General features: G+C 40.6%; 2 protein-coding genes across 2 annotated transcripts in view; one reads left to right on the forward strand and one right to left on the reverse strand.

Moving 5' to 3' along the window:
• Positions 1-7,765: 7,765 nt before the first annotated feature.
• Positions 7,766-8,523, reverse strand: b9d2 (B9 domain containing 2). Its single transcript, XM_071922182.2, has one exon. The coding sequence runs from the start codon at positions 8,423-8,425 to the stop codon at positions 7,898-7,900; it is 528 nt and encodes a 175-aa protein (XP_071778283.1). The 5' UTR covers positions 8,426-8,523; the 3' UTR covers positions 7,766-7,897.
• A 626-nt stretch (positions 8,524-9,149) lies between these two features.
• The window catches only part of poc1a (POC1 centriolar protein A), a 37,550-nt gene continuing 24,614 nt past the window's right edge, over positions 9,150-22,085 (forward strand). Inside the window, exons 1-8 of the mRNA XM_071922179.2 lie at positions 9,150-9,225; positions 9,460-9,631; positions 10,410-10,589; positions 10,879-10,986; positions 11,743-11,858; positions 13,674-13,807; positions 19,111-19,179; positions 19,530-19,679. Coding sequence (XP_071778280.2) covers positions 9,213-9,225; positions 9,460-9,631; positions 10,410-10,589; positions 10,879-10,986; positions 11,743-11,858; positions 13,674-13,807; positions 19,111-19,179; positions 19,530-19,679 — 942 coding nt within the window. The 5' untranslated portion in view covers positions 9,150-9,212. The remainder of the gene's footprint in view (positions 9,226-9,459; positions 9,632-10,409; positions 10,590-10,878; positions 10,987-11,742; positions 11,859-13,673; positions 13,808-19,110; positions 19,180-19,529; positions 19,680-22,085) is intronic.

Raw genomic sequence — 22,085 nt, forward strand, 5'->3', positions numbered from 1 at the left:
GTAAGATGTCCAGAAACATAAAAACATAGGTGTCAATAGGAAATTCAATTCGTTTTTTTTCTCTCAATTCCTGGAAAGACAACTTTGCAAAGATAATGAGGTTTTTGTAGGTCACTAATGTTATGTAACTATACAGATACAGGGTACACAGCCTTCATCACAAGTTCATTGCCACGCAGATCTGTTGTCAGCCTTGTCACTGATCAGCCCCCCTTAGGCAACACAATCAAGAGATAGACCGGCCATGAAATAACCTTTAACTCATATGTTTCAATGCAACTGGTACCATCCAAGTCCTACATTAACATTCACATTATCGAACATTTTTTAAAGTGGCATAGAATTTCAATTTCATTGCAGATCACTGCTCACGGTTTACTGGGGTCTATTATTTACTTTCATTGAGTAAAGCCAACTACTGGACTTTGACCATGTTTTTAAAGTTCCTATTCAGCGCATGACAATGAACCTCTGTAGGCCAAAAGAAGAGGGGAAAAAAATCCTCTTTCCTGGTTCATTAGCATAGTGTCGTTGTCCCTTTGCATTTGCATGTAATTGCAATATTTTCAAATACTGACTTTTTACAACGTCACTTATTCTAACTCACTCTGTATGAGAGCATAAGCAGTATGCATATACAAATATAGCATGACAGGACAATAGCCCCCTGATGGTACAAGGCACACATTACACAGGGCAAGACAGAGAAATGGACAGGACAGGACAGAACACACAGGACAGGACAGAACACAAAATGATCTAACTCTCTCTCCACTGCTGTGTGTGTGTGTGTGTGTGTGTGTGTGTGTGTGTGTGTGTGTGTGTGTGTGTGTGTGTGTGGAACCAAAGACCAGACTGTGCTCATGCTTTTTTGTCCATTCTATCATTGAATCAAACAGTCAATGTTGGCTGCCCGCTTTACATAGCAAGACATGTGATTTGTTTTTATTAGTGATACATTTTCATAAACAGTTTGGAGCACATAATGGATTGTCTACCCAGTGTTTAAGCCAGAGAATACGCTTTGGAAATGATTGCAATTGTTTCATGCACTATGAGCATCATGTTTTTGACACTGCAACCATTGTTGGAGAAAAAGATCTGCTAAGCTCATGCATTTAGCAAACAGCACCACATTCTGTGCATCTATATTGATAGGCTTAGCGTACCTCTATACTTCACATTCCTTCTATTGTAACACGCCTATGCGAAGTATGTCTCAATATGGTTGACAATGGTGCACCTCTAAGTGGGCAACCTTAAATGCCACTGTAAGTGGATATACACGTCTTCACATTTCCTCATTCATTAGACTGATAGTGTTTTACTTTTGGCTCTAAAAATAGAGCTCCAGCCTCATGTCTGACAGACAATGGAGCGCAACCTCTGAGAGAAATTCCCTCTTTGAGGTTGTTGTCCTCAGACGGGTTGACAGGGTGAGGCGTATCTTAAAAAAAGAATGAGGAAAGAAATAAGGAGAAAACTGTATATTTTGGCACATGCTCTCTGTTTTCTCACGCAACTTCGCCATTATGTGTATCTACTGTGACAAAAAAGAAAACTATAAAAGAAAAAATCCCATCCCATGGCTCTTCACGTTTTCATCAACAAGTTTATGTTTTGTGTGGTTTTATAACTCATAAGATGCAATGCATGCCATGTATTTTCTACTTTTTTGAAATATCAATTGTAGCCAATCCTAAGGATACATAAATGTGATTTTGAATTAAATTACATTCAGAGCTGACCATGACAAATCTATTGCTTTCTTCCACAAGAAACCACACTGGTTTCATAATAGTATGTCCAGGCAAATAGGACTGTTAAAGCCAGGCATCATCCATTGTTTGTGTGTTATTGATCTTGTCAGAGTGAGAGAAAACTGCTGTGAGGCTTTAGGCCACATACTTCATCCCTGACATGCTGCCATCAGCAGTCATTCACATCACAAACATATTATCATCACACAAGCATATGTTGATGCAGACAAGCTCAGGTCAGTTTCATCTCTCCAGACTTCGGTTTATAAAATGACAGCCTTTGGTTTGATGTTACTTTTTTCAAACCTGTAGTGCAAAACATGCAAGCATTATCCATTCACTCCATTTAAGACAGAGAGGAACAGATGGAGTTTGGGTGATTTGGAACCTATTTAAAACACACTGTATGATTTCAAAATGATATATATAAAAAAAATTTTTAAAAAAGTGAAAAAATATTTCTAGATAGATGTTCTGGCTGCAGTGAAACTGTCAACAAGCAAGGCTGTTACTGAGACAGCAGGGCAGGGGGGCTACCTACTGGCTTCAGAAAATCACATGGCTGCCTGTGACAGTTTAGCACAGAGCCTTAAGAAGCTCAGTAATGAGATAAGATTAGAGCACTTCAGAGGTTTAAACAGCAGTCAAAAGTTACTCAATAACCAGTAAAAAACTTCCTCTCTTGCTGTAAAGGAAACTGTGTGTGTGTGTGTGTGTGTGTGTGTGTGTGTGTGTGTGTGTGTGTGTGTGTGTGTGTGTGTGTGTCATTTCTGATTAATTGTAAATGAGTCAGCCCATACTTTTATATAGCAATGGCCTTGGGTAATATGCAGGGTGGCTCTGGGTGTGGATACTTGGTAGCCTTGGACTCGCTCACATGTTTCTTGAGCTCGCTTTGAGTGGCCTTCAGATAGGAAACCTATCAAGGAAACGAGTACACTTGGCAAGATATCAGTCAGTGTGCAACCAATAGAAGCTAGAAATCTCATATTTGAATAGTTGGATTTTCCTATATGTTCTAATCTGATTGGTGGAGAGAGAGAGAGCGAGAGCGAGAGCGAGAGCGAGAGAGAGAGAGAGAGAGAGAGAGAGAGAGAGACAAGACAAGGCTCAAAGCCTTAGCTAACCTTGGATGGACTTCTGCAACAGCATTTAAACCTCTGCTTAAGCATTTAAAGAGATTTCACTCCATGGTGTATGTTTGGACGTTAAAATGGAGCAAACATCTTACTACGACACTCCTTTTACCACTAGCTTATAAGAAACATACCTGTGGTTTAATGGATTCCTGTCTGTTCTCTTGTCTCTCTTCCTCCTTCCTTCTCCATCTGACCCCTCCTCCTAATCAACATGTGCTGGAACTTGGTCATAAACATTTACCAAAGGCTATTAATTACTCCCATGGAATGATCAACTTCATAAAAAATACTTGTAGTTGTAGCATGACTCCATATTTCATGAGTGAACATAAAACTATGGCTGTGTTTCATTTTACATGAGTATGAGGCTTGCAGGAGAAGAAATTCTATTCTAATCTTACTATGCTGCATAATACTTGACTATCCTCTTGGTTTGAATAGAAATGACGCCATCAGGGTGCAGCAAACTGGTACTGTGACCCTTTATAGCTCACATGCAACACAGTCTGTGGCAAACAGTAAAAGGAAGTAAAATGAAAAAGATGTTGGTAATAGGAGAGGTGTAATGCAACAGCTTAACAAAGAGTCTTACCTAACCAAATATCTGAACAGCATTGATAGGTTTTTCTCCCCTCTAATTTTTCATTTGAACTTCACTTTATTTGCCTAGTGATTACAGTGAATATATTTTTTGAATATATTTTTCTCTGAACTATTTTGCCTAAATTTTTCATCAATCACAAACACTTAAACTAGCCATACATTTTATATTTTAAAATGTATGCATATTTTAAGGCTTTAAATGTAGTAATGTTTGTGTAGTGTAATGTTTGTAAACATTGAAATAATAGACCTGTTTGGGTTATGAAGTTTTAACATCCCTCCTCCCCCACCCTGTGACACACACACACACACACACACACACACACACCTAAACACACAGAGCTTGGACAGAGACACTGCTAGATAATATTAATAATTCTAGACTGAACACATATTAGGTGAAAAAGTCATAAAATTATAAAAAGTACATACAAGAGAACACAGAGGTTACTTTCATGAGAATGCTTTATGTTTACAACAACAACTAGTTCGCTGTTTGTGATACCCAAAGCCTTAAAGCCTTAAGTATTACGTATTTTAAGTTAAATATTTCCCATAACTTTCCAGGTAGATTGCTCTTGGGTTACCAGGTGACGTGCAGCCTGCTTTTGCAAAATCCATCATAAAACAGAGAGATGACTCCATGATGTGAAAATAGACTAATACCACAACGTGAAAACAACATAATTACAGTTAGTCATACTATAAATATGGGGTAAGGAAGGTATCTTACCACCTTAAAACCATGGTATGAATTGATGGCTACCTAACATAGCAACCGCACGGCCACAGTCGAGATGAACCACAGTTAAGAGTTTAAAGGGTCAGGCTGCAGATATAAGGGGATTTGGATGAGGTCCAGAAGGGCCCGTGTTTCGACATCTGATTGGTCCGCAGAATGACTATAGAATGGTTTCTTGAATGAATAACCCATGAGTGACCATCACTGAATTCTTGAATGGTCATTTGTCTTGTACACTTAAGACCCATTGTCTTGTTTGGTGTGTGGGGTTTGGTTATCATTGTCTTGCTTGATATATGTGATAATGTTATCATTATCCTGTTTGGTACAGAGGGCTGATGTGTCGCCATTGTATAAATGTATAAATGGAAATTCTTTGAGTGGCATGATTTGTCCACAGATAAACCAATGTTCATTTCCATAAAAATAAACAAATCTATGGCAGCTATTTTAGATGCACTGAGGGATATTTCAGTTATCATGATCAACCTGGAAGTGCCTTTGTTTACTCCTTCCACCTGTTCTAAATCTACTGTATGCACTGTATAGGCCATGCTTTTTATATCCTACACACAGCTATTTTTACCCTGGCTAATAGCCTACACTTATTTGGCAGCATGTCAAGCTATAGATAGGTGGACAACATTATAGATCAGGTATGTGTTATAGTGAAGACACAAAGACATGTTGATGATACAAACTATTCACAAGGATGTCAGTGCCTTAGTGAGTGTTGTTAGAGACCACACGCCTGTATTGTTTTTCAATGCAGCATGTTCTAATGGCAACTCTTGTCAGATGCTAACAAATGTAACCCCCTGTTGAAAGTTAGGACAAGATCTGTGGGTCTTAACCCACATATGTACACTCTGGGTACAAGTAAACTCTGGGTAGCCATCTGGGTAGTCATTTTAAACTAGGACTGATTCCATATGGGAAGTGAAAATGTCAGTTGGTTTCTAATCGACTTTTGGAGGAGGTTATAGCCATTTTGTTACTTTCCTCTTTTCTCTGAAGCATTGTTTCTGTGAAATGTACGGGGAGATGTGTATTGAGCGCCTATGGCCTACAGTGAATAATTTGAAGTTATAGAGAGGAAAAAAGAGCAACCATATCCGTATGGAATGAGATATATACAGTAGTTTTAGAAGATCTTTGATGTAACTTCCATTGATGGAAAAGATGGGACACAGTCGTTATCGTTTTCCAATTCCTTTCACACTGCTGACACCTGGCGGTAGAAAATATAGTGTCATGATTTTGAAATACTGTATCTCACATTTTATCAAATATCTAGATGGATTAATATCATATCAGTGTTCTGCGCAGTTGTTTCCAACGTACAAGAATCTTATTTAACCATGCTGTAGGACTACATTAAATTGTGACATCTAACTTTTAGTCGACAAACGATAATTAAACGACCAACTTTCCCTTTAAGAATCACACCGGAAGGTCGGCGCCCAATCGCGGCGGGTAAACTGAAAATACACTTTGTTGTTGTCAGCAACTGATGGTTGCTGCGAGAGCTAACGTTAGCTAACCGGTTAGCTGTCAGAAGCTTTTCGTCTGTTTCCCTCCACTGTTATGAAAAAGAAGGATACGATTACATTTCAGGAGTAAAACTAACACGTCGTTTTCACCGGGTGCTTGTCTTCGACATCAGGAAAGATGACTTCTGCGTTGGTGAGTGAGGCTGCAAACACTTGCTAAGTGAGCCACTGAAGTTAGTTCCTTATTCGTAGCTTCTCATCCGCGAGCTATATCAATGGAAGAGAAAATGAATGATGAAATGTAAATGTAAATGCTCCTGCAACTACAAAAATAATTCCTTAGTATTAAGTTAACTTAGCATTTGCAGGGTAATATATTTAAATGTTGCTTAACATATATTATGATCCAATAACGTACAGTTTTATGCAATTACTGAATGCAGTTAAATTATTTTGGGACATTGATACTACTCAGTTATGACTATAAATTCATATAGAAGTTGTGATCTGCAGATAGGGTTCAAGGTTCAAACATGTAAACAAGTACAGCATTATAGCCGTTTTCAGGGCAACTTTGTAGTCAGAAAACATTAGGACTATTAGGCTGTAATGCTGAAGTGTTGTGTTCCCAACTGTATGTTCATGTCATCATTTTGGGGTTTAAATATTGGAGAGATTTTTGTTTCAGACTGGAATAAGCTAATAAGCGTATTCTTAAGGCTAACATTATGAATCAGTTGTAACATTGGTAGGGCTCAGACATTAAATCCTTGAAATGATACCATGAAATATCAGTCAAGAGCATAATACAGACTGCAGCTGAGAAGCCAGGTTCTCTGTTGTCTAACAACATGAGATTTGTTTTTCCTCATACATGAGATTCCCCTTGTAACCCTTATGTGTTGTGTTTGGCCTGCTTTGAAATAGCTTAGAAGGCCATACCAGACACTGTTTGGAAATGGAAAAAAACAACAACCTTTCAGGCCAGACTGGGATCAAATAAAGTCAGTGCTTCTTGGTTCTAATTATTTGTCATGAATATTTGAATGTGTTTCAGCAAGTAATTGTCAGAGGGTACAGGTGCAAAAGTGAAGTAAAACCTAATGATTTCATTCAGATTGTCTGAGAGTGCATGATCACCACTTTTTTTTAAATCGTGCTAAATTAACTAAACACACAGAGCGCCAACTCATTTGAAAGCTGCACAGAAACAAACACTTTGGATGGAGCACTATATGTGGATTACATGAAATGTCAGATTCGTACTAACAGTCATGACTTGTCTTGAGCCTCACATCATACAATATACCATTTGTAATGATGGAGGCCCGAAATAATTTAGGTCTTGAAAACATGCTATGTAAATGCAACACTAAGACACTGCTGAACAAACCCAATGTTGCAAATAAGAAGCCAGGTTTTCTGCTATTGAGAACATTATAAATAGGCCTCTGTCCAGGCAGATGATGAGATGAGATGCTCTTTTGACTGCTATGAGTTGTATTTTCCCTGGCCTGAAAATTCTTAACCCATAATTAAACAGGTCTGAAATATATCTCAGGGCCATTTTTGGATGCCGTTTTGAGATCAGGCCAGTTTGACTTGGCAACATTTGCTCCTTTTTTCTTAGATCAGTGGTAATATTGTTGGCACAAAATAATTTAAACCTGAAGCTGATGCTTTGAACTTGCTCATGTAAGTACAAGTGGGCACTGCTTGCAAACTGCCATGAAAAAGGCAGTAGGCTACTGGCAATTTGTTTGCCTTTTTTTCTAAGCAGAAACCATTTTGGGCCAATTTGGATTCAAAATATTTCTCATTTGCTCATAAATAAATTGTTGCACTTGTGGCCCAGAATAATTCAACCCTTGGTCTGGAAACAATTTTAAGACTACTGTAACTGAATTTTAGCTGAAGGATGAGGATAAAATGTTGATCTACTACAAAGTTTTCCCTTAATAAGATGCCAAAAAGGAACCAACTTCAGCTTTGTCTTTAGACAACAGAATTTCTTTATTTACATAACACTAGCATATAAAAACACAAACGTAATTTAGAAAAAAAAAAGTATAAAATTGTAGTTTAGTCCTGCATCTACACAGTATCTAATCCATCACAACTTCGTCAAGTCCCTTTCAGTTCTCCACGAATTTCACCCTGTTAACACTCGACGCCATATTTGTCAAAGTGTCGCATGATGATGCCCAGCTCCAACTCCACGGTCCCCATGGCTTCAGTATGCAGTCTATATCTGTCAGCCCCACTGTAAATAAGGTCCGGTGTGCGTAGCTGGGGGCCGCCGCCAACAAAGATTTGCGCAAACTGCTCTTGCCAAGACCCAAGCGGTCTCCAGGTCACACAGCGTACGTGGTGGTGTCCGGGGCTGGAGGGGACGTGACAATACCCGTAGCCGTACAACTGGCAACGTCCAAACGAGTCCTGGTGCCAGACTTGCAGATGAAGCTTGGGCCAGCCTTGGAGTCCTTTGGTCGTGTAGTGCAGATCAATCGGATGACTCCAGTACGCCATATCTCCAGTCTGGGGGAGATCCACCTGGGTCTGACCCTCCTTCAGGCCAGAGAGAAGCCGCCATGCACCTCCCGTATGAACGCCCCATTTGCAAAATAAGCTGCTCTGCGGGAAGCCGCTGGCCCCGACGATCTGACCTATAACGTGCAGCTCAGCCATGTCACAAGTTTCCTCTCGGATAAAAGCATAGGGCACCGAGATTTCTTCTTCTCTTTCTCCGAGTTTAATGGCGAGTCTCACCAAAGCTTACACTTCCTTGGTAACCCAGCCCGTTGCTATCACTACGAAACAGGAAAGTGCGGCGTAAAAGGTCATTGGTTCCTCGTCTTGTCGCTGCGTATGACGTTTTACGCACCGCTTCCTTGTTGGTGGCGTTAAACAAAGTAGCATCTGTGGATTTGAGGCACAAAATGCAAAATCGCCGCGTAATTCCGCGTTCGTTTTTTTCATATGGACCGATGTTCAGGCGTGACTGCAACTTCACTGCCACCCTTAAAATTAGTGCTGACATGCTGGCTTCTCTAGTATCGCAGCGGGCTTTTGTATTGGAGTCAAGGAGCCGTGACGAGTAAACAGCGAAACAGCGCCGCTACAGTCTATACGGGATGTATTCCGTTTCTAACTTCAGCCAATAGTACCAGAAAATAGCTAGGCCTACATTTCAGTTGCATTTCCTATGACCAATGTCAACGAATGTGTGTTTTGCTAGCCAAAGGCTTCACTATGCTTCTTTTTACCCTGCTATGGCTTTCTTGCTAACAAGCTACGTTGAAAACGGACCAGAGCCATACATTTTATCTCTCTCTCTCTCTCTCTCTCTCTCTCTCTCTCTCTCTCTCTCTCTCTCTCTCTCTCTCTCACTCACTCTGCACAGTCTGATCCAACCCTAGAGAGGCATTTCAAGGGCCACAGAGACAATGTGACAAGTGTGGACTTCAGCTGCAACATGAAACAGATTGGTAACTGCTACTACTTTTGTGTGTGTTGAAGCGTTTGTATGTGGGTTATCTGTCTCTGTGGCTGTCTGCTTTTGTCTTTCTGTGTCTATTGATGAGTATATATTTGTTTGTTTCTGTGGATGATTATTTTTTTGCTGTTTGGGTAATATCTCTATGCGTGCACCTATGTGTGGGTCTATTTTTTCTGTGTTCATGCAGTACTGTATGTGCTCACTCCACCTGCTCCTCTCCCAGCCACAGGCTCCATGGACTCCTGTGTGATGATCTGGAACATGAAACCTCAGATGCGAGCATATCGCTTCGATGGACACAAAGATGCCATCTTATCCGTTCAGTTCTCTCCCTCAGGCCACCTGGTGGCCTCCGCCTCCAGAGACAAGACTGTACGCCTTTGGGTGCCCAGCATGTGAGTTTTAAAGTATTCCCCTTTTCTTTTTGTTGGTGCCCTCGCTGGCTGTTGAGTAAACTGGTGCACTTGCCTGTGTTGGGCGTTTATGTGTTGTGGCTGCATGGATCCAAAGCATAGTGTTTCACTTCTGTCCTGTCTACAGTTCACCAGAGTCTATTTACTTTTAATACAGTCAATTCAAAGTGAAATTTCTATTCACCAATTAATGACAGATAATTCATTCTCAAACATTTTATATTATAACATTTATAACATTTATATTTTATTTTTGTAGAAAATCAACTTTCTGAATTGACTGAATACAAAGTGAATTGACCCTAGATAGATGCTAGATGCTGTAGGAGATATGACCACTTGCTCTCTAACATTTTTTTCAGACAAGGTATACAAAGCGGTACACAAAGATTGTGTGTAATAACTACCATATATAGCAATGAATAAAATATTGTTCTTTCTTCAAAGTGCTCTTTGTGAACATAAGTTCATTGTCAGACATTAAAATAGGGATATTGTAGAGTTAGTGGCTTGAAATTAAGGTTGCACAATTAATTATGCATATATTGCGATCTTAGTTTCAACAATTAATAAACACCAGAATACCAGATTTTTTAATTCATTATATTTACAAATGTAACAAACTAAAACAGTTTTACTGAATACTGAATGTGTCCTGCTTCTCCCAGCACTGAGGAAGGTACACACTGCTGAGCACCCAGTGGTTTTGGATTTTTTTTTTTAACTTTATCATTGTCTTTATGTGTGTGTGTTTGTGTAGGAAGGCTGAGTCGACAGTATTCAGGGCTCACACAGGCACGGTGCGTAGCGTTAACTTCTCCGGTGACGGACAGACTCTGGTCACGGCCTCCGACGACAAGACCATCAAAGTCTGGACCGTCCATAGGCAAAAGTTCCTCTTCTCTCTCAACCAGCACATCAACTGGGTCCGCTGTGCCAAGTATGAGACACACACACGCACATTTGTTCCAAACTATATACGCAATATACAGTACCAGGAATTGGACATTATTTGCTGCTACAAATATTTCTACTTTTCATATTTTGCTTGTTGCATTTGTTGCATTTTCACTTATATGTGTAATTATATACAATCTTCTCAATATCCTGTATATTTATCCCTTTTCTTTCACAACTTTAATGAGTTAGTGCCATTAGAAAAATTGGAACTAGGTTGTTTAGCTTAAGGCCAATTTTTGTTTTAAAAATTCCCAATGCATCTCTTGCAGGTTTTCTCCAGACGATCGTTTGATTGTGTCATCCAGCGATGATAAGACTATAAAGCTGTGGGACAAGAACAGTAGAGAGTGTATTCACTCCTTCTATGAACATGCAGGGTGAGCAGTGGAGACCAGAAGAACACGTGGAAACATGTGGACTGGAAATGCTTTGAAGTGTGTGTATGTTTATGTGTGTGTGTGTGTGTGTGTGTGTGTGCAAGAGAGACAGAAACACAGTGATAGAGAGAGAAGGGAATCCATATGTTGCATACGCATCAGTGTTTCCTGTGGACTTTTTTGTAAATGTGGAGGGTGGGGGTGATTTTGCTTCTGAGACCCAGGTTTGCTCCTGACCCCATTTTCAGGATCAGTGCCACTTGGTGTTGCAGTTTAAGAATGGCTCTTATTTAAAAATTACATATATCATGCTATAAATATCCAATTTTTGTTAATAATATGGCCAGATGATGAAGTTTCATTGTATTTGCATTTTTCGAGCTGTGGGGGCACTGCAGCTTAATGCATGTAAAGGCAACACTGGTTGTTGTATCTGGATTTGTGTGTTATGTGTTGGCAGAACAGCCTAATGGCCCAGTAGATACCCATGTGTCCTCATGTCAATGTGCTCATGAACAAGTGAACCCCTGCCTACTCACTCATTGCAAGCTGCTCTGGATAAAAGTGTCAGCTAAATGCCTGAACTGTAACACGTTTTTGATTTTAATGGAATTGTGTCAAAAAAATATTCCATCCTCATTTTTTAAGAACACAGATTTTGGACTAACCTGGTGGGATAAGGACCCCAAGGTGAATGCTTATCTGCATGCCTCTGTCTTTTTTACGGCATGTTTTTTATTTTTATTTTTTTTCAAGGTATGCAAACCATGTGGACTTCCATCCCAGTGGGACATGCATTGCTGCAGCCAGTACTGACAACTCTGTCAAGGTGTGGGACATCCGGTCCCATAAGATGCTACAACACTATCAAGGTAAAGACACCTGCAAAAACACCTACAACGGCCAGTGGACAGTGAAGCTATTTAATAGTAATGGTCATTTGATACAGCACTTTCAAGTTGAAAACTTGCACAAAAGTGGATAATATGCACTGATTTTTTTTTTAGATGGCTCCGTTGAGATGCTGCTTCACTGCCATTGTAAATACACAAAAAGGAAAAAAGCCAATGTGTAGGAGATCCGCTGTTTCTCTTAATTCCACGAACAGAGGCTTGATGGCGAACAGTCAAGGTCTTTGCTATCCACTCCCACTAGACTCTACAACACTTTTGCAGTAAAGACACGCCTTTAAAACAGTAAAAGCCACGCAGCCACGATTCATTGTAGCATGAGTGCTTCCCTGCATATTCGATAAAGCAAAAACTGATGCCTTTTTTCAGCCTGCCACTGTCTGATTGTTCTAATCAGCTCTCTTAAATAGATTTCAGATGTGAGATCTAATAATGGGTAATCACATCTGTCTGAGGAGATGGAGCATGGAGATAAAAGCCTCTTCTCTTCTCTTCTCTTCTCTTCTCTTCTCTTCTCTTCTCTTCTCCAAATGTCTCGTCTCCAAACATCTCGTCTCCAAATCTTCTATTTTAAACCCTTTTGGGAGTTTAACTGTAAAGTCAAACCTTTGTTAACAATCTATCAAGTTTAGATGTACATGCAGCAGAGTGTGTTGAGTTCTTTATTTTTTTAAGCAGTTGTTGTTGCTGTTTGGGGATCACTTTGACTGGTTTTGTATTTATTGGTGTTTATTGCTCACTAAGTGGGGTGAGTGGACCTAAACCGTACCAGTGAATACGTTCCCCTTGCTCTCAATTCACTTTATATCACTCATGTACTCAGGTGTTTCCTTTATTTTGTGGTTATCTGTTGTTGCTTTTAGCATCTTTTTGCAGCCATTGGAAATTGGAATCAATGATGTTTCTTATATGCTGCCAGATGCATATGTCATAGCATCTGGCAGCCAGCAGAGGGACCATGTCGCCTGCTGAATATCTGTAGTCCTCAGTCTCAGTCTTGAACCCAGTCACCAGAAAGTTGAATGATTTCATTCTGAAGTTTTGATTAGTTGCTATAGGCCACCTTACTTGAGGTAATGATGCATGCTGATGTAGTGCTGATGTTGAGGCAGTGTGAAGTTATGTAATAACTAGGGCAATGTAGTGTGTGGGGCGACGACTTCAACTGGAGCACCCATGTCAGCAAGCACCCGCCCTGCTGAGGTGTCCTTGAGCAAGTCACTGAATCCCTGTGGAGAGGGGAAAGGGAAACAAAAATTTCCCTGCAGGAATCAATAAAGTATCACATTATTATTAACTGTGACCAACAGTATTTTATCATGATATTTGTATTCTCAGTATGTCACCCACATTCCCAGTGTGTCATCTACACTCCTATTATTGTTTCAGGCAATATTTCCTGTCCCCACTGTTGCCCTGATATCACCCCATAAGAATAACTTTCAATTGCATCATCATGGTCATCATCAGCATGATCATCATCATGTTTAATCAATGATAGTCTTTTCCATTTGTAATTCTATTCAGTTTACCAAGCAGAAAATGAAACATGTAAAGCTGTGCAAGTGCAACATACAAAACAACCAAGCAAACAAAACTCAAAATTGAATCTTCCATACTTATATCCTTGTGATTTTTGTGACTGTTTGTCTTAAATAGCACAGGGATACATATCAATTTTTAATTACAGTTACTGAAACTCTATTGTAGCCCTGTTCTAAATACTGTTTGTGTGTGTGTGTGTGTGTGTGTGTGTGTGTGTTCCATGTGCTCCAGTCCACAGTGGTGTGGTGAACGGCTTGTCTTTCCATCCCGCTGGTAACTTCCTCATTACTGCTTCCAACGATTCCACATTGAAGATACTGGACCTGGTAGAGGGCAAGCTACTCTATACACTGCATGGACACCAGGTAGACACACACACACACACACACACAAATCACATGAATGCCATGTAAATATCTCTTACAGGCTTGTCTGTACTAGTTACGTGGTCATAGACCATCTCTGTAGTCAGCGCTATTATTCCAGTCTGTTTGTGTGTGTGTGGAGGGGCGGTGTAGGTGTGTATGTATGTGTGTGTTTGATATCTCTTTTGTGTGTGTGTGTGTGATTTTTCTTAAGTGTATGTGTGTGTGTGATGCCTTTTGTATGTGGTGTATTTTAGTACTTGCCAGGCAAGCAGGCGGCCCACTCATGATGACTCATCCCAGGGTTGTTGGAAGGAAACAGAACTCTGTTTCTGCCTCCGTTCCTCTGGATCCTCTCCTCCTCTTCCTCCTCCTCTCTGTTTCCGTTCTGTCTTCTTCTCCTACTCTAGCACTCCTCTCTTTATGTCCTCCTCTCCGATTCTTGGAATGTCCTCTAGTATCGCCACCATCATCATCCTCATCTTTTTTCCTTGTCCTCCTCCTCCTTTTGCTCCTTCTCCTCTACCTTTTACCTCCTCTCCTTTTCCTACGTCTGATGTACTCGCATTTTGATTGGCTGGCTGGTCGTTCACTGGTTGTCTGAATGGCTGACTAACTCTATGTGTCTGTTTGACTGGCTGACCGACTGGCTAGTTGTGGAAATCAGGGCCAATACCACATGTGGTCTGTCTCTCTGTATATGTGTCTGTCTGTCTCTGTCTGTCTGTCTGTCTTTCTGTGTCTCCTGTGTCTCTCTCTAGCCACTTGCCAGGAATCAACTTGTCTCTGTTAAGATAAAAAAAAAACACTTTTCTTTCCCCCTCTTCACGCCTCCAGACCTGTCATCTCCTCCACAGTGTCTCTGTTGCTGTTTTTCTTCTTTTTGGCCCAGTTGTGACTGGGAACGCTCAGGGTGTTAATTGTCTCTACAGCCGCATAGCTAGAGACGGGAGAGACCCCCATCTGTTCACCGTGTGTGTGTGTAGGCCTATGTGTGTGCTTGCATGTGCGCATGTGTTCTTCTGTGTATGTGTGTGTAAGCCTCTGTGCATTTAGGAAACAACACATATAGTTGTGTATGTGAGTGAGTGTGTATGTGCGTGTTTGTGTGTGTGTGTATGTGTGCCCGCACACTCTGAGGAAGTGTTGTTTTGCTTTTGGAACTGGCAAACGTGGCAACGCTTCAGGAAAACTCTACCTGACTGAGTAGAATTGTGTTAATTTGCGTTAATTTGACTTTTTGCTCCTCTGTCTGACATCTGCCCTTTCAAGTGTGCCACAAAACTTTTTATTAAGAGAGTCCTCAACTAAACTGAAGAACAAAACTTGACACTTACATCCAAACTTGTGTCAAGATTTTTGCCACGTTGAGTTGCCTAAATTAGACACTTACGCCGCATTCAGATGGATTCAGGTAGACGGCAAACTGGACGTCATTTTAGCGGAGCAGAGCAGGGCAGCAAACAATACCGGCAACGGTAACAGTAGTCGTCCTCCGTGACGGAATTTACAACCGGATGTTACGCAGCTTAGGGCTGGCCGATATATCGTGTATTATCGGTATCGTGATATGAGACTAGATATCGTCTGGGATCTTGGTTATCATAATATTGTGAAATAAGTTAAATGTTAGTTCTTCCTGGTCTTAAAGGCTGCGCTACAGTAACGTGATACAACTACTACTTATTAGCCTGAGTAAAATCAACAATGATTGCCTTTACCTGCTCATCATATCCATATTACTATTACTGATTACACATTGCTGTTTACAAATGATCATTACTAATTTTCAGATTTTTCTTGTGTGTAAATATCTTATGAAAGCACGAATACTCATTCCCCCAAAATATCATCACATTATCGATATCAAGGTATTAGGTCTAAAATTTTGTCAATATCGCCCAGCCCTAACCCCTTGCACAGGGGGAAAACATAGCAGATATCGATAATGATATTGCCTCTTTTTCTCCTTTCACTATCCATGTTGGAATGAATGACCACGCTTTGGAGGGAATTTTACATTTTCGAGGGAATTTACATTAATGTTAAGTTTGCAATATAATATTAATACTAAGCTGCATTTTTTTAGCTACATGCATTGCTGGAATTATTACATAAAAAAAGTCACAAAATAATTGTTTTGAAAATATTTTGTTTCATTCGTTGTTGTTGTTTGTTGTCCTGCTGTTCCGTCGGTGGCTGTTTGTTTTTCCGGTGCTTTGTTCCTGTCCGTCGTCTACTGTCTACCTAGCCTACAACAGAGGATGTCAAACCTTTTCAGCCCAGGACCCCAATTCATTCATTTAAATCTCTCCTTGGAACTCAGGCTAATGAAAACATGTTATGTTAACGTGTCCTTTTGTTATGTTGGGCCAGCAACCAAATATGGGTCCCAACTCACAGAAATGCTTATCTGCAGTATACAAGTTGAAGTTAACTGAACCTATTTAAAATTGTTATTAGGTGCATATTTGAAAGAAATAAAGGTGCACTGCACAATATAAAACCAATGCAAACATGGATTTATTTTTGTTAGTTGTTATTTTATGGAGAGGACTATGTGGGGTCTGTCTGGTTTCTGCATCCCCTGTTCATTTATCAACACAAAATGTGCCAGTTAGGTTCACGGCCCTGTGTGTGTGTGTGTGTGTGTGTGTGTGTGTCTCTGTGTCTATGTCTGTGTGTCTGTCTGTGTGTGTCTGCCCATGGTCAGTGCCAGCCTGGCAGCGGGCATTAGTCAGAGCAGAGACAGAACATGCTGTCTGTCAGGCCGTCGCGTTGCCATAGTGATGCCGTCTGCTTCACCCAGGTGCTTCTGGGAAACCATTCCTCACCCAAACCAGCCTGTCTGGGTGCCAGCCGAGGCACACAGCTCTCTTTTATCCCAACAGCCTCCCTGTCCATTGCTCTTCCCTTCTTTTGTTTGTTCTCTTCTCCATCCTCTCTGTCAACACAATCAGAGGGCTCAGGCTGTAATTGTTGACCCCATTCTGCATTGTGCGAAAGAGAAAAGAATAAACCAAGAGGGAGTGATTTAGAACCAAGATCCAGCTTGGTGCTTAAGACCCCCCCGGGGCCTGTGAGCTTATCTTGGGTTCCTGACATGATTTAAAGAAGAGGTTCTTAAACTCTATGAGTCACAGACCCAAAAGAGTACTTAACTCTCTTGTCTTAACACCTAGTCTTATTAAAGACAATGATCCCTAGATTATGAAACTGGTGTATTTCTGATACACACTAGGGCTGGGCGTTATATTGGCATGACTTATCTTAATGGTATGCATTTTCAGTTATAACGATATTTGTAGGTCATGATATCTGTAATAATGAAATACAAATTATTGCATAAACTGTAAGCCGGTACATAATCTAGCAAACAATTTTAGGAATTGCTCTGTTCTTGCCATAGTTTGTGGCCTGAGCGGACAGTGTCACGTAGCTACAAAACAAACCCCGCTAACTATCATCTGCTATGGATGGTGAAGAAGCTAACGCTGAACAAAGCGCTTGTCAAGAGGAAGTTTTAGTGCCAAAAAGAAATGCTACATCAGTCATATGGTCTTGGTTGGATTCAAAGAGAGTGACATAGACCAAAATGAGGTGATTTGTAAACTCTGCAAGTGGTGCGTGGTAGCAAAAGGTGGTAACACCACCAACCTTTTTACACATCTGAAGAACAGCCATGCTAGTGACTACATCGAGTGCCTTAAAAGAAGCTTCAAAACAAGATGCAACATCCAAATCACCAGAGTTAAACCAGAGCCCAATCGCTCAGTTTTTGCAATGTGCAGCGCTTAGGAAAAATTTAGGCCCCATTGAGCCCTGCATAAGAGAAATGCAGTGTGTGCTCCGACACCAGGCAGTACGGTGGAGGTCAAACAAGCATCTACCAACTTGAGGCTGGTGCGTTGTACCAGCTACCAGGAAGTAGCTCAGTGATTTTCTAACTTTAGTGGCTAAGTCAATGTATTAATTAAATATTTTGGCCAGTGATTCCCTTAGTTAAAACAACACTGTGCTACTCCAATCACTCACTCACAATCACGCACACCCCCAACCTCCCTCCACCCAAGCACCAAGAAATCGTTAGCGCACTTGTTAGTAAATGGCCAATATCAGTCTGATATTTTGGCAGACCAATATATCGGTCTAGCCCTTATCTTTAGTAGGCATGCATTTGTTTTTAGTGGTCGTGAACCACAAAGGTAGAGAACAGCTGAGTTAGAGATTACAAGTTCATTGACTGACTGTACTAACCATACATGCTTGTGCTTGTGTGTCAGAGCTGTGACTCAGTGTGAGTCAACATGAACATACACACACACACACACACATGCTTCCTGGCTGTATCTGAAGGCCTTAAGTAGTACTGTTTGATGGCTCTCATTCCTCCCTGCTGATGGGTCACATTACATTACAATCACATAATCATAGACCATATGAAGTATTCTTTTATGCTTGTTTACATTGCAGTTGCTAGGTAGGCCACATCTGACAAGTTCCTAAGTAAGAAACCAAGAGAATTTTGTAAGAGATAAAACTAATCTTAAGAGAATATTGGGGAATTGCTCTTAAGAACTTAAGAACTTCTTAAAATGTCTTCTTGGGCAACTTCATATGATCTATTGTAAGAGCACATGTGAATCCGGCCCCAGGTCGGTGGGTCAGGGGGAGTTGGCAACTCCTGTCATCCCTTTGCCACTCTGTTCTTTCGCCACAGTCCTGTCAGTTTTTCCTGTGGAGTTATTTGTAGGCATGGAGGGTGGTGGGTAATTTTGTATCTGAGACCCAGGCTCGCTCCTGGGCCCGGTCCAAGATCAGTTTCAGCTGGTCTTCCAGTTTAGGAGTGGCTCTTTTTTGGCTTTTTATCCAAAAGAATGTAAAGGAAACAGGAAAGATTGTTCCTGTTGTTTTACTCTTTGTCAGTGTGGCTCTCAAACTGATGAAACTTTTGCCCTTGGATCCAGGTTCATTAAAGCTAGAGCTCTTGACATATGGGGGACCAAGAGAAACAAGGCCCCCCCCGATCCAATTTTTGTCCTGGTGTGTAATTTAAGAAACAGAGTTATAAGCCTGTGTTAAGCCTGTGTTAAGCCTGTTAAGACGATTTCACTAGTTATTGACTGTTATGGGCTTCTGATATTGCTGTTTCTGTCTTGTTCACAGCTCTCAATACTGCCCAGTATATTTTTCATTAATAGTCCATTTGCCCTTCATAGTGCTCATTGGTATTTATTTTGTCTTTCTCTCTTTCTTTCTCTCTTTGTCTCCCCTTCTCTCCATCTCCCCATCCCTCGCTCCAGGGTCCAGCGACCTGTGTGGCCTTCTCCAGGACAGGAGAGCACTTTGCCTCTGGAGGTTCTGATGAGCAGGTGATGACAACACTTCTTATTGATCCTAAAAACGTGAACCAAATATAGCCTTTAGTGCAGCTCGCTAGTGTCTCAGTAGGCTAAGGTGTAAATTATGCACCTTCTTTCTAGCGTTGCAGAGACTTTTTTTTTTTTTTTTTTACAATTCTGAAGGGTATTTTTGACAGTTTATGACGCAAGAATCATAAAAAAGAATCAAGAATTTGTACCCTTCAGAATGCTGGTAACCTGATTTCAACGATTTCTTCTTCAGGCGATACTGCATCTTTCAAAACATAGGCACACTGACATTACTACATTGTCTTTGGTTGGCAAGCTTTGAACAAGCAGCAATTGTATTCACCCTACAGGTAATGGTGTGGAAGAGCAACTTGGACAGCGGCGAGAGTGGCAATGATGTCAGACTGCAGCGTAATACTACTTCCAGCCTGCAGGGGCCCTCAGCCAGCTCGACAGCTCACCTCCCCTTTGGGTCGCATGCCTCCTTGCTCCGCAGCCAGGTAACTGAACCAGCCACAGCATACAGAACTGATCATCAAGTTTGTTGATTCCCTGTAGGGTACTAATTCATATCCAGCTGCTCATGCATCCCCATTGCCCCATTACACAGATCTCTATTTGCCCCATCTCAGAGACAAACACATATTCACCAGTCACATACCACATATCCTTACCTTTTCCTCACACACATCCCCCCACATGCACACATACCTATTGCTCTCAATTCAGTTCACACACACACACACACTGCATCACCAACCCATGGAAACCCTGGAATGTGTTGAATGCCAATCATAATATCTAGCAACTTCCATATCAGGCCTCTGGAATGGTTCTGATAGTTCAAATGTTTTCCTCTCCTGTTTACTTAAACCTATAAAATACCACTTAAATACACCTACACCAGCAAAGTGGAATGACTAAGCCAGGTCTGCTCAAATGGTCTAGTGGTTAGAGAGACCGTCTCACAAAGGTCACGGGTTCGATTACCCCACATGCCGATGCAAGTCCATCAACAGCCATATGTCCATTAGAAAGGCACCGAACCACTCCCCGTGCACTCATTGTAAGTCCCTCTGGTTAAAAAGAAATATAAACGAAAGTAGAGATGCCAAAGTTTACAGTGTCATCAAATTCTGCTTGCCAATAGGTAAAAATGTGTATAGCAAGGGACTTTTAGACAGTTTTTAATGGTGATGTAATGGCACATTTCAGGTTTAATGAATCATTCAATATACAATAAATCAAATTACCTTGTTTATGGTATTGAACTAGGATTTTCTTTTAAATTAGCTACTAAAAAAAAAAAGCTAGTTAAGTAAAAATTAAGTTCTGCCCTAGTTTTAACAAGAACCCTAGTTTTTAAGAAGAATCTTAGAATTTGAGTGCTGATCAGGGAAAAATTAATATGAAATTTATGCATCTGTGCTAGTTTCAAACTCACAAGTTTTTTTTTTACCACCATGATAGATGGCCTCGTCACTGAAGCTTAAACAAAAGCTAGCTCACAAATTAGACAAAAGATAGTATTTCAACCAGAATCGTGAATTTAACCAACTGCAGAGAGAGACCGTCTCTGAGTTCTGACTCAAAAATCACTGAGGGCTTTAATCAATAGTTCCAAAAAGAATATGCATTTAGGTAATGTTGCCAGGCAACAAAGACACTTGGGCAAATTGATCCCTTTAAGTCAGTCAAGCTAATATTCTGGTCAGCGTCATCAGTTAAGAACCATCGTCTGGATTGGTTTTGTATCTCTTTTTGATGGCGAGATGAGATCTTTTCCTGGTTTTTCCAGGTATTGTTGCTGCTGCAGTATAAGATGCTGTAAGCAATATGTGGTACTACATGGTAGCCATCATAAATGCTGTCTGTGGTACTGTGCAATCACACAGTAGAGATGCACGTATGCACACATACACATGCTCCTACACATGAACATACACGTTCATACACGTGAACACACACAAACGTACACGCACACGAGTGGCACACAAATAGATGTACAGAAACACACATATACACATGCACACACACTCCTCAGAGTGTTTGGTGCCGCTGTTGCGGCTGGCTTATTTCCTCTGTGGACATCCTTCCTTTGAAGTGTGCAACGTGGCCCAAAGGTACGCTCATATCTCACATGCAGGGCGGCTCACAGGAAGAGAAATACCCACTCATTCCTGCTTCTAACCTTTCTTATGGAGTTGGAGTTTTTTCCTCTTTCAGGACTTACTGAGAATAATATTTTAAGATTCCACTGTCCACATGAAATGGTAATCTGAGCGCTGTTCCTTTAATGCGAAGGAGATATAGGTTTGAGTTGGTATAGATATACTGTATGTGTGAGGTAGAAAGCTCCTGATGTCATGTTCCTGGAAACACAATACATTCATGTTATTATTCACAATGCCATTGCAGTAGTCTTAACACTGCAACATTGTGATTTATTGTTTGATTTTCTTTCATTTGACAACTAAAAGGTTTGAATCATGTCCCTTAAGTCAATAAAATGCCAAAATCAGTTATACAGTTATATAAAAACAACCTCATGATATCAAGCCTTCCAGACTTTTAAGCCCATTTTGAAGGAGCATTTCCTCCATTTTCTGGACCATAATTTGATAGAACACCATTATGTGATTTTTTCACTTAGACTCTATACTTATACTGATCCCACCCCACCCCTTCTGACTGCTGTGTACAGCTGCCCAAAAGAACATTTTAGCTACTCTGACTGTTTGCAACCACCCTTTGTGGGCCAATTCAACAATTATGATAACAATGATGACAATTAATCTTGATCTTGTGATTTCTTGAACTTGGGTTCCAGGAAAGGACTTTTTTTTTTTTTTTTTTTTCCCTATCTCAAGCTTGAACAGTTTATGAAACCCAGTATTCAATTTTAG

This window comes from Centroberyx gerrardi, chromosome 5 (genome assembly GCF_048128805.1).
Source record: "Centroberyx gerrardi isolate f3 chromosome 5, fCenGer3.hap1.cur.20231027, whole genome shotgun sequence".
Taxonomy (NCBI): domain Eukaryota; kingdom Metazoa; phylum Chordata; class Actinopteri; order Beryciformes; family Berycidae; genus Centroberyx; species Centroberyx gerrardi.

Excerpts from the sequence above, each read along its gene's own strand:
- b9d2 (XM_071922182.2), bottom strand. The coding sequence starts at position 8,425 with ATGGCTGAGCTGCACGTTATAGGTCAGATCGTCGGGGCCAGCGGCTTC.